The sequence below is a fragment of the Oncorhynchus clarkii genome, unplaced genomic scaffold (assembly GCF_045791955.1).
Source record: "Oncorhynchus clarkii lewisi isolate Uvic-CL-2024 unplaced genomic scaffold, UVic_Ocla_1.0 unplaced_contig_2512_pilon_pilon, whole genome shotgun sequence".
NCBI classification, from domain to species: Eukaryota; Metazoa; Chordata; class Actinopteri; order Salmoniformes; family Salmonidae; genus Oncorhynchus; species Oncorhynchus clarkii.
This window is the reverse complement of record NW_027257968.1, coordinates 42,520-54,926: the sequence shown is the minus strand read 5'-3', so window position 1 is coordinate 54,926 and position 12,407 is coordinate 42,520. Positions and strand designations below refer to the sequence as shown.

At 45.0% G+C, this 12,407-nt stretch overlaps 1 protein-coding gene across 1 annotated transcript in view; it reads right to left on the bottom strand.

Moving 5' to 3' along the window:
- LOC139394311 (mastermind-like protein 3) overlaps positions 1 to 3,972 on the bottom strand; it is a 224,348-nt gene extending 220,376 nt beyond the window's left edge. The window contains exon 1 of the mRNA XM_071142349.1: positions 2,866 to 3,972. Within this exon, the coding sequence (XP_070998450.1) occupies positions 2,866 to 3,234 (369 nt within the window). The 5' untranslated portion in view covers positions 3,235 to 3,972. The remainder of the gene's footprint in view (positions 1 to 2,865) is intronic.
- Between the last annotated feature and the right edge of the window lie 8,435 nt (positions 3,973 to 12,407).

The following is a 12,407-nucleotide window of genomic DNA, read 5'->3' as shown; positions in this document are numbered from 1 at the left end:
ATTGTAATTGGTGTCACTCACTGTATAAAATGTCCTATTCGACACTACTACTCATAACAATATACACTGCCTAGATATCACTAGTTATTAGACCGCTTGACAAGGCAAATAGCCTCCTGATGACATGATCCCAGACATGGCAGTAGACTTCTTGCACCGAGGCAGTCTGCTCTCATCTCCAAAGAGGCGGTCTCTCCCGCCAGACTCGGGGCTCGACGGCTGTGAGAAGAGACGACCACAGAGGAGACCTTCCTAAGCCTGTAATAGTGGTGGCTGATGGGTAAAGGCAGCATGAAATCCAAAGGGCTCCCTCCTCTCACTCTAATAGCTGCCTAATGTTTACCATAATTACAGGGGCTGTCGTGCCTCCCCACGGGTGTGTCTGGGACCTTATGGGGCGAGAGAGAACCTAGGCTCCATCTCAAACGGCACACTATTCCCTATTTAGTGCACTACTTTAGACCAGATCCAATAGGGAATAGGGTGCCATTTAGGACACATCGCGTTTCGCGGGGCTCTACAGAGCGACCATCTCACGCGCACTTCTATACTATTCTACTGCACCTTGGTCCGTTCCGCTCTGACGTCGCTCATCCATATGTATATAGGCTTAAGTAATGCCTACTTAGATGTGTGTATTGGGTATACGTTGTGTCATTTGTTAGATATTATTTGTTCGATATTACCGCACCGTGGTAGCTAGAAACACAAGCATTTCGCGACACCGGCAATAACAGCTGCTAATCACGTGTATGTGACCGATAACATTCGAATGTATCGTTTTGTAAGCTACTGCCTGAGCCTTGGTTTGTAACATATAGAGTGAATACAGCCATCTAGCTGCCGTCTAGTAGTGGGTCTCTTTCTGGGCTCAGACAGGGAAAGGGAGATAGAAGAGGGAGTGAAAAGAAATACATGAAATGGTGCTACTGTTTCCTTAAGAGCAGCTAATGGGCGGTTCGGTTAAACGTCCACACGAAGCGGTAGGTCGTTTTTCTATTGCAATCACCGCTGCCTCTCCGCGACATACGACTCTTAAAAACGGCGAGACGGAGGGGGGGAGTAGCGTTATCTCCTCCTTGTTTGCTACCTAGTAGGTTGCCTCCAGAAAGGAGAGCGCCAACGAGACACCACTTAGCATTTGAAAGGCATATTGGCCCCGGCTACAACAAAAGGGCCTATGTCGTCGCATTCCGACTCGCTGTTGTAGAGGTGTGAATGAACAAGGAGAGAGATAATTGTCTCTTGGTTTCTCCTTTTCACAGAGGCTTATGGTTTTAAAGTCGTGATCCCAAAGACGGTTCACAACGCACAAATCAACACTCGTGCTACAGAGGACACCTCCCTCGGCTGGTGCTGACACATGCGCAGATCAACTGCTGGAGCGTCAATTATTATATTAAGATGTTTACATGCCCTAATAATCGGAAACATTAAAAACATATATATTTAAAAAAAACAAATGGGTGTTTAATCGTTGTGTGGTTACTTCGATATTGACTTTACACCGATTTATGATAAAACGACTACTGCATAATCTGCCTACTGCCATAATCAGTTTAATAGCGAATTAATAGTGAACATAAACATACGATGTTTCATCATACAATCGGAATACACCGTAATGCATTGGCCATTGTCTGTTAATCTAGCTCTATCAAAAGCAAAAGTTATCTATCCACATAACAGTGTAGTATTAGACTATTCTATCACCCCGCTAAACTAAAGTTCAGACAGTAGCCTATAGGTTTATTACGTCCCTGTCGAGTAGCTTCTTGTTTTATCAAGATGTCTAGTAGTCTAGTATGTTGTAATTCTGTGTCTGTTTTCCCCTCACACACCTAGACGAGACTGTCAAGTAGAAATCACGACTGGAGACATATTTAGGCTACTATAGTACTCTCAACCGTTATGTGATTCATATTTGAAGTATAGCTGGAAATGTGCTTTACTGTTATTAACAACTGGCAAATGCTGGCATCAATGTGATCAACCGTGGGCGAGAATGGCTGCTGAGCAGGAAAACAATGTTGCAACAAGTTTCCGCAGAGAAAAATGTAACAGTTAAACTACCAAAGACAAACAACTCGTGTGGAACTTCGTCCGACAGTTTAAAAGTAATCCGCATATCAAGTAGTCCCCCCGAAAACGTGTTCAACCAACTAACTATGGACACTCCCCCCCAGTTAGCGTCCTATACTAACGTTAACTATGGACACTCTCACCAGTTAGCTTCCTATGCTAACGTTAACTATGGACACTCTCCCCAGTTAGCTTCCTATGCTAACGTTAACTATGGACACTCTCACCAGTTAGCTTCCTATGCTAACGTTAACCATGGACACTCTCCCCCGTTAGCTTCCTATGCTAACTATGGACACTCTACTATGCTAACGCTAACTATGGACACTCTCCCCAGTTAGCTTCCTATGCTAACTATGGACACTCTCCTATGCTAACGTTAACTATGGACACTCTCCCCAGTTAGCTTCCTATGCTAACACTAACTATGGACACTCTTCCCAGTTAGCTTCCGATGCTAACGTTAGCCTGGGCTAAAAGCAAAACAGCAGCATTGCTCTCAAAAGGGCTCCCACAGTCGGAAAGAGATTTTATGAAAATACAACAAGGCGCAAAGTTAGTTGTTGGCTACAAAGAGGGAAGTGAGTGGATTGTGTACTTTGTAAACACAAGCGCTTGTTGGCACACTGTTTTGAAACAACCGTAGAGTGAGTTCAAAGCAGTTCACTGAAGCGCAGTTACAAGAAGGTGTGGGGGGGGGGGGGGGGGGGGGGGGTGTGTGTACTATGTAGAGTAGACTAAAACCACGGGCATCTTGGCCCGGTGACCGTCTCTTTAACTTACCGCTATAAGTGTGTTGTTCCTCTGCTCCGTCGAAGACGCCGACTCGGGGTCTTGCTGTTTACTCTGATGCTTGCTGTTGGCAGACTTCTTCGCCCTCTGCTCCAGGCTCCGCTGGTAGAGACTCACCGTCTCCCTCCGCTCGAGCTCCAGCTGCTCGGCGTGGGCTTGCTGGTAACGGTTCTCACAGTTGACATGGTGCCGCCTGCACCCTTCTATCCTCTGCCGTAGTCTCTCCACGACCGTGCTGTGTTTGGGTATGCCCACGTTGTTGGGGTTTACACCCGGATTCATGCCACTCGCCATGGCATTGTTGTTGATGCAAATGTTACTGCCGTTCGCGGCAGCGGGGGTTGCAAAGTCCCCCATCATTCACCCGAAATGATAGTATTTTGGACTAAGTTTTGATTCCCCTCAAGCCTCAAAGTAGTCTCTTCGTCTTCTAGGCTAAATGTTACTGGGAAACGGGAGATGGTAGTTAGATTAAATGACGAACAAGACGGACCGGGTGATTCAAATGACCGTAAGGACAGTAAACAAACGGTGATCGGTGTTGATTCTTGTTCCCTCCTTCGGGACAGGACGCGGAGGCTCCACCATTCAACACGGTTTTCAAATATCACCTTGTCCCGTCCATGAAAAACACCGATAACAATATCCCATAGCCCAGCACGAAGGCTTCAAGTACGAGCAGGCTGGTCCGTAAATCAACACATCAACCACGGCCAGACTATTAGCAAAGGTAATAAGTCCATAGGAAACAACCGGATATTAAGCTACAGGCGATCATCACTGCCTCCGATTCCCACTCACACACATAACAGACCGACGCTGCCTCGAGCTCGCCGTTGTTTTATTATGTTGTCCTTTGTGAAAAAGTTTTGCTGTTTGAACCGAAGGGGCTCCGGAGTTGCTCCGTGAACTTGCTGCATTTCATTGGTTTGGTCGGTAAAAATCCTTAAGCTGAACGTGAAGAAGAGTTGTCGTGATAGGGAACCGGGTCCCGTGAACTGGTGCACAGCGAAATCCTGAAGACACCCGCGGTGGCCGTGATCTCTCGGCTGGTCGCTAGTAGCTGTTCGCTGCCACCATCACAATCATCAAGACCTATCCTCCTCCATGCCAGCGGAGCGATATCAGGACGAGAGTTTAGTCAAAACCAGCTAGAGGCTGTGAGTAGCCCAACGGCACAGAGGAAAACCCGGAGTGGAGTGTGCATGTTCCAGCCACGCCGGATCAGTAACGAATAAACAGTAGAATGAAAGCGGAATACATTTAGGCCTAGTGGCCGGTCACTGTACTTACCATCAGGCATTGCAACGTCAAAGCAATGTTGTCGCTCACATACATATATATATATAGAGGCAATTAAAATGAAAAGTCAAATCCAAGTGTATTGGTGGCGTGGTGACACATGTTTAGCAGATGTTATAGTGTAGTAGTGCAATGCTTATGTTTCTAGCTCCCAACAGTGCAGTAATATCTAACAATATAAAACAATACACTCAACACTAAAAAAGTAAAATCATGTAATGGAGAAATATTAGTATGAGCAATGTCAGAGTCCGGAATATATAAATATATATATATATATATATATATATGATAGAACATAGATATGGACAGTATATGGATAGAATATATAGTATATCTGTAGAATATATATAGTATAACTGTAGAATATGTAGTATATCTGTAGAATATGTAGTATATCTGTAGAAAATATAGTATATCTGTAGAATATGTAGTATATCTGTAGAAAATATAGTATATCTGTAGAATATGTAGTATATCTGTAGAAAATATAGTATATCTGTAGGATATATAGTATATCTGTAGAATATGTAGTGTTTCTGTAGAATATGTAGGATAGAATATGTAGTATATCTGTAAAATATGTAGCATATCTGTAAAATATGTAGTATATCTGTAAAATATGAAGTATATCTGTAGAATATGTAGTATATCTGTAGAATATGTAGGATAGAATATATAGTATATCTGTAAAACATGTAGTATATCTGTAAAATATGAAGTATATCTGTAGAATATGTAGTATATCTGTAGAATATGTAGTATATCTGTAGAATATGTAGTATATCTGTAGAGTATGTAGTATATCTGTAGAATATGTAGGATATCTGTAGAATATGTAGTATATCTGTAGAGTATGTAGTATATCTGTAGAATATGTAGTATATCTGTAGAATATGTAGTATATCTGTAGAATATGTAGTATATCTGTAGAATATGTAGTATATCTGTAGAGTATGTAGTATATCTGTAGAGTATGTAGTATATCTGTAAAATATGTAGCATATCTGTAGAGTATGTAGGATAGAATATGTAGTATATCTGTAGAATATGTAGTATATCTGTAGAATATGTAGTATATCTGTAGAATATGTAGTATATCTGTAGAATATGTAGTATATCTGTAGAATATGTAGGATAGAATATGTAGCATATCTGTAGAGTATGTAGGATAGAATATGTAGTATATCTGTAGAAAATAGTATACGTAAAACAATAGTTAAATAGGATACATTTGGACTAGAATACAGTATATACATATGAAGTGGGTAAAACAGGATGTAAACATGATTAAAGTGACCAGTGTTAGACGACAATGTACATAGGGCAGCAGTCTCTAAGGTGCAGGGTTGAGTATAGGGTGGTATGCCGGATAGTGACAGTGACTACTGTTTAGGGCAGCAGTCTCTAAGGTGCAGGGTAGAGTACCGGGTGGTATGGTCTGGTTTTCCTTTATAATCCGTGATCGTCTGGAGTCCCTGCCAAGTACGTCTGGTGTCTGAGCCGTTGAATCGTGACTCCACTTTGTGCTGATGTTTTGCCTGTGTGATTGCCTTACAGAGGGCATAGCTGGACTGTGTGATTGCCTTACAGAGGGCATAGCTGGACTGTGTGATTGCCTTACAGAGGGCATAGCTGGACTGTGTGATTGCCTTACAGAGGGCATAGCTGGACTGTGTGATTGCCTTACAGAGGGCATAGCTGGACTGTGTGATTGCCTTACGGAGGGCATAGCTGGACTGTGTGATTGCCTTACGGAGGGCATAGCTGAACTGTGTGATTGCCTTACGGAGGGCATAGCTGGACTGTGTGATTGCCTTAAGGAGGGCATAGCTGGACTGTGTGATTGCCTTACAGAGGGCATAGCTGGACTGTGTGATTGCCTTACGGAGGGCATAGCTGGACGGTGTGATTGCCTTACGGAGGGCATAGCTGAACTGTGTGATTGCCTTACAGAGGGCATAGCTGGACTGTGTGATTGCCTTAAGGAGGGCATAGCTGAACTGTGTGATTGCCTTACAGAGGGCATAGCTGGACTGTGTGTAGTCCTCCATGTTCCCAGTCACCTTGCCGTGGTTAAATGCAGTGGTTCACCCTTTTAGCTTTGCATGAATGCTGCCATCTCTCCACGGTGTCTGGTTTGGATAAGTTTTAATCATCACAGTGGGAACAATATCCCCAAGTTATTATTATATATCTTTTTTACAGATTTGAACCATTTACCAAAAGGGCATCACTTATGGTTGCGTATAACTGGCACAAACATGCACACTCTCTCTCTCTCTATATGATCCAATAGGGTTGGAGCTGACCTGGTGGGCCGGGAGTGTGTCTCTCTCTCTCTCTCTCTCTATATGATCCAATAGGGTTGGAGCTGACCTGGTGGGCCGGGAGTGTGTCTCTCTCTCTCTCTATATGATCCAATAGGGTTGGAGCTGACCTGGTGGGCCGGGAGTGTGTCTCTCTCTCTCTCTCTCTATGATCCAATAGGGTTGGAGCTGACCTGGTGGGCCGGGAGTGTGTCACTCACTCTCTCTCTCTATATGATCCAATAGGGTTGGAGCTGACCTGGTGGGCCGGGAGTGTGTCACTCACTCTCTCTCTCTATGATCCAATAGGGTTGGAGCTGACCTGGTGGGCCGGGAGTGTGTCACTCACTCTCTCTCTCTATGATCCAATAGGGTTGGAGCTGACCTGGTGGGCCGGGAGTGTGTCACTCACTCTCTCTCTCTATGATCCAATAGGGTTGGAGCTGACCTGGTGGGCCGGGAGTGTCACTCACTCTCTCTCTCTATGATCCAATCGGGTTGGAGCTGACCTGGTGGGCCGGGAGTGTGTCACTCACTCTCTCTCTCTATGATCCAATAGGGTTGGAGCTGACCTGGTGGGCCTGGAGTGTGTCACTCACTCTCTCTCTCTATGATCCAATAGGGTTGGAGCTGACCTGGTGGCCCGGGAGTGTGTCACTCACTCTCTCTCTCTATGATCCAATAGGGTTGGAGCTGACCTGGTGGCCCGGGAGTGTGTCACTCACTCTCTCTCTCTATGATCCAATAGGGTTGGAGCTGACCTGGTGGCCCGGGAGTGTGTCACTCACTCTCTCTCTCTATGATCCAATAGGGTTGGAGCTGACCTGGTGGCCCGGGAGTGTGTCACTCACTCTCTCTCTATATGATCCAATAGGGTTGGAGCTGACCTGGTGGCCCGGGAGTGTGTCACTCACTCTCTCTCTATATGATCCAATAGGGTTGGAGCTGACCTGGTGGCCCGGGAGTGTGTCACTCACTCTCTCTCTCTCTATGATCCAATCGGGTTGGAGCTGACCTGGTGGGCCGGGAGTGTGTGTGTATTACATCCTTTTCTAACTCCCTGGAGGTCCAACTCACAGGAACAGAAAGAGAGAGGAAGGCAAAGGACATGAAGTGGACAGAGGGCAGGTTAGAACACATCCGTTTCCTGACCCCACATCACAGAGGAGACCATCATCATCATCATCATCCCAGCCATTATGATGTCACAATGCCATGGAACGTTCTGACATCTCATTGTGATTGTGACATCACAATAACGATTAGTTCAGAGAGAAATCCATACAGCTCTCCATTGTGATGTCACAATAACAGATTATTGGAAAAATGACATAAAGATAATAATAACTATAATAATTTATTCAACTTTATTCCAAAGTGCTTGAAAAAGCAAAACAAACAAGAATAAAAAAATACAGATATATGATAGAGAAGGTCTGGAATATGATTTTCAGCTGAAAGTTGAGTGTTTCAAGCCTACAACATATGGAACCACATGGCTTGAGCAGAGGGAGGAGGTCAACAGGGGGAGATGAGTAGGTCCTCCATTGGCAGGCAGCACAGTTCACTCTTCACCAGCGCCTCGCCACCCTGCCGTTGACTCTCTGGTCTTGTAGAATGAGATGAAGTTCGTTTTTGACTTCTCACTCAGCCATGATAATGACTGCCTGCTCATAACTTCGTAGGAAACCTGAGCAATGAAATGGTCCTTACCTGTCTCCATGCATTGTAGTTCTCCTCATTGGGTCAGGAAGCTGTTGAAACAACAAAACATAGTGTATTTTGATTTGAATAGACGAGCCTATCTGGCTAACCTGGTAGCATTGCTAGCTAGCTATCTTTAGAAAGATGATTTACCATGAATTCACAGGCAGGAAACAAATAGATAGATGCAATCCAGACTTAATCTAGACACATTTGGCAATAATTTTTAAAAAACACTGAAAAATTATTAAATAATTACAAAATGTACAGGAGCTCTCTGCCTAGGCAACCTCACGGTGCCATAGCAACCATGGAACTGATTAAATCATTATTATTTATATTTATTATAATTTATTTATTTACGTTTCTTTAGTGCTTTTCATAGACTCTCTAAGAGCTTCAAGAGCAAAACAAACAAACAAGTAATATATCATGACAGGTCAACCAATAGAGGCCAAGGCTTTGAAAGCTGCATCCTCTGAAGATAGAGAGGCTCAGTTCATGGCTTGAGGGGAGGGAGATAGATAGAGGATGCTAGATGATATTGATGGAGTCTGCTGATGATCTTGTAGGAGGGCACGTCTGGGAACCAGCCTGAGTCTTACAGCTACTGGACCTCTCCTCTTCCAGTCTGCGTAACGCCCACCAGGGTGATGCCTCAGCAGCTCTGGGTGCCAGATAGATCACCACACAAAGGTCAGAGTAGTAGCCAGTTGTCCTCCACTACGAGTCCTCTGCCTCAGCACTGCTCTGTTCCTCTGTCTCCCATTCCTCTCACGCTTCAGGTTGACCCCTCAAATGATGTTCTCTAAAGATCAGGAAGCCGGGTGAAACCAAAAAGATGGTATTGTGTCCAGATTCATAAAAAAATATATTTAAAAAGCTAGCTAGCCAAGCCTAAAAGTGTTAACCTGTCAGTCAATCTGCAAATTTGTGGCTTAAAAACACCAGATATATGAATTAAAAACTCTACGTTATCAAAAACAAAACAGCTGCTAAAAATACCCTATTAAAAACCCCTAAAAATAACTAAATATGTGCAGTGACTATAGGAGCTCTTTGCTTAGGCTAATACTAGGGCACCATGGCAACTATAGAACTATGTCAGAATTCAACAATGATGTCATTGTTTTAGCACTACGCACAGAGTTTTAAAACTACGGCATGGGAAATGGTTCAAAAGTACGGCATGGGAAATGGTTCAAAACTACGGCATGGGAAATGGTTCAAAAGTACGGCATGGGAAATGGGTCAAAACTACGGCATGGGAAATGGTTCAAAACTACGGCATGGGAAATGGTTCAAAACTACGGCATGGGAAATGGGTCAAAACTACGGCATGGGAAATGGGTCAAAACTACGGCATGGGAAATGGGTCAAAACTACAGCATGGGAAATGGGTCAAAACTACGGCATGGGAAATGGGTCAAAACTACGGCATGGGAAATGGGTCAAAACTACAGCATGGGAAATGGTTCAAAACTACGGCATGGGAAATGGGTCAAAACTACGGCATGGGAAATGGGTCAAAACTACGGCATGGGAAATGGGTCAAAACTACGGCATGGGAAATGGTTCAAAACTACGGCATGGGAAATGGGTCAAAACTACGGCATGGGAAATGGTTCAAAACTACGGCATGGGAAATGGTTCAAAACTACGGCATGGGAAATGGTTCAAAACTACGGCATGGGAAATGGGTCAAAACTACGGCATGGGAAATGGGTCAAAACTACGGCATGGGAAATGGTTCAAAACTACGGCATGGGAAATGGGTCAAAACTACTGATAACCTACACACTCTCTCTCTCTCTGTCTCTCTGTCTCTCTCTCTCTCTCTCTCTCTGTCTCTCTCTCTCTCTGTCTCTCTGTCTCTCTCTCTCTCTCTCTCTCTCTCTCTCTGTCTCTCTCTCTCTGTCTCTCTCTCTCTCTCTCTGTCTCTCTCTCTCTCTGTCTCTCTGTCTCTCTCTCTCTCTCTCTCTCTCTCTCTCTCTCTCTCTCTCTCTCTCTCTCTCTCTCTCTCTCTCTCTCTCTCTCTCTCTCTCTCTCTCTCTCTCTCTCTCTCTCTCTCTCTCTCTCTCTCTCTCTCTCTCTCTCTCTCTCTCTCTCTCTCTCTGTCTCTCTCTCTGTCTCTCTCTCTGTCTCTCTCTGTCTCTCTGTCTCTCTGTCTCTCTCTCTCTCTCTCTCTCTCTCTCTCTCTCTCTCTCTCTCTCTCTCTCTCTCTCTCTCTCTCTCTCTCTCTCTCTCTCTGTCTCTCTCTCTGTCTCTCTCTGTCTCTCTGTCTCTCTGTCTCTCTCTCTCTCTCTGTCTCTCTCTCTCTCTCTCTCTCTCTCTCTCTCTCTCTCTCTCTCTCTCTCTCTCTCTCTCTCTCTCTCTCTCTCTCTCTCTCTCTCTCTCTCTCTCTCTCTCTCTCTCTCTCTCTCTCTCTCTCTCTGTCTCTCTCTGTCTCTCTGTCTCTCTCTGTCTCTCTGTCTCTCTCTGTCTCTCTCTGTCTCTCTGTCTCTCTCTCTCTCTCTCTCTCTCTCTCTCTCTCTCTCTCTCTCTCTCTCTCTCTCTCTCGCTCTCTCTCTCTCTCTCTCTCTCTCTCTCTCTCTCTCTCTCTCTCTCTCTCTCTCTCTCTCTCTCTCTCTCTCTCTCTCTCTCTCTGTCTCTCTCTCTCTCTCTCTCTCTCTGTCTCTGTCTCTGTCTCTCTCTGTCTCTGTCTCTGTCTCTGTCTCTCTCTCTCTCTCTCTCTCTCTCTCTCTCTGCTTAGTCATGCTTGGTGGTAGCATGACACAGTGTCTAATCTATTTCTCATCAGGCATTACACTGCAGTCTAGTACAGGACAGTATGTCTGCTCCTCAGTACAACAACACGTAAACACAGCAATTCACCTGTGTTGCTGTAACTGGTGCTGCGGCCCAGTCTGACCAGCTTAGTGCCAGAGGAATGACTGGAATGTTGTTGTCCACACCACCCCACCCCCACCCCCACCCGTGTCCATCTCTAACAACACCAACGGACACTGCTCCTAACCGCTCTCTCTCTCTCTCTCTCTCTCCACCCCTCTTTATCTCTACAGAGAACTAGTGACCTGCAGTAGTATTATCTAGAATGTACAGGAGCCAACAGAGAGTTCCTTTACATTTTTGCTAGCATAAATCCACTTCAATCAGTGTAGATGAAGGGGAGGAGACGGGTTAAATAAAGATTTGGAAGCTTCGAGAGAATTGCCCAGAGGACATCCAGCCAAGTGGACACAACTGTGGGAAGCTTTGAAGTCAACATGGGCCACTTCCCTGTGGAACGCTTTCAACACCTTGTGGAGTCAACATGGGCCAGCCTCCCTGTGGAACGATTTCAACACCTTGTGTAGTCAACATGGGCCAGCCTCCCTGTGGAACGATTTCAACACCTTGTAGAGTCAACATGGGCCAGCCTCCCTGTGGAACGATTTCAACACCTTGTGGAGTCAACATGGGCCAGCCTCCCTGTGGAACGATTTCAACACCTTGTGGAGTCCATGTCCTGACGAATTGAGACTGTTCTGAGGGCAGAAGGGGGTACAACTCAGTACGAGGAAGGTGCTCCTAATGTTTTGTCCACTCGGTGTATATCGATCCACGGCGTTTTAGAACCGTCTAGTCAGACGGTTTGCAAAGACAATTGAGAGGTTAGCTAACTAGCTAGCGATGGTTTTTTATCTGAACAAGATCAGAAGAATTGGCTTGGAGACGGCTTGTTGAAATTGAGTGGATCTCCCGAGTGGTGACTCCAAGGTGGACTTTTCCAGTAACTGATAGCAGTGAGCCTTTGGCGCCCCAGTGGTGCCTAGCTGGCATCACTCAGGTGGGTTCTGGAGGACTAGTTTACCCCTGAGCCTACTGAGAGGCTGGGGATGGCAAGGGGGGGCCCTGATCAACAACCCAACTCAGTGTCTCAACGCCTGTAACCCAGCATTTGTTAGACCGTGTGAACTACTGTAGAGGTCATTATCATTCACATGTCACAATAAGAGGAAGAATGATCTGTTAAGAACTACTGTAGAGGTCATTATCCTTCACAGGTCACAATAAGAGGAAGAATGACCTGTTAAGAACTACTGTAGAGGTCATTATCCTTCACGTGTCACAATAAGATGAAGAATGACCTGCTAAGAACTACTGTAGAGGTCAATATCATTCACAATAAGGTGAAGAATGATCTGCTAAGAACTACTGTAGAGGTCATTATCATTC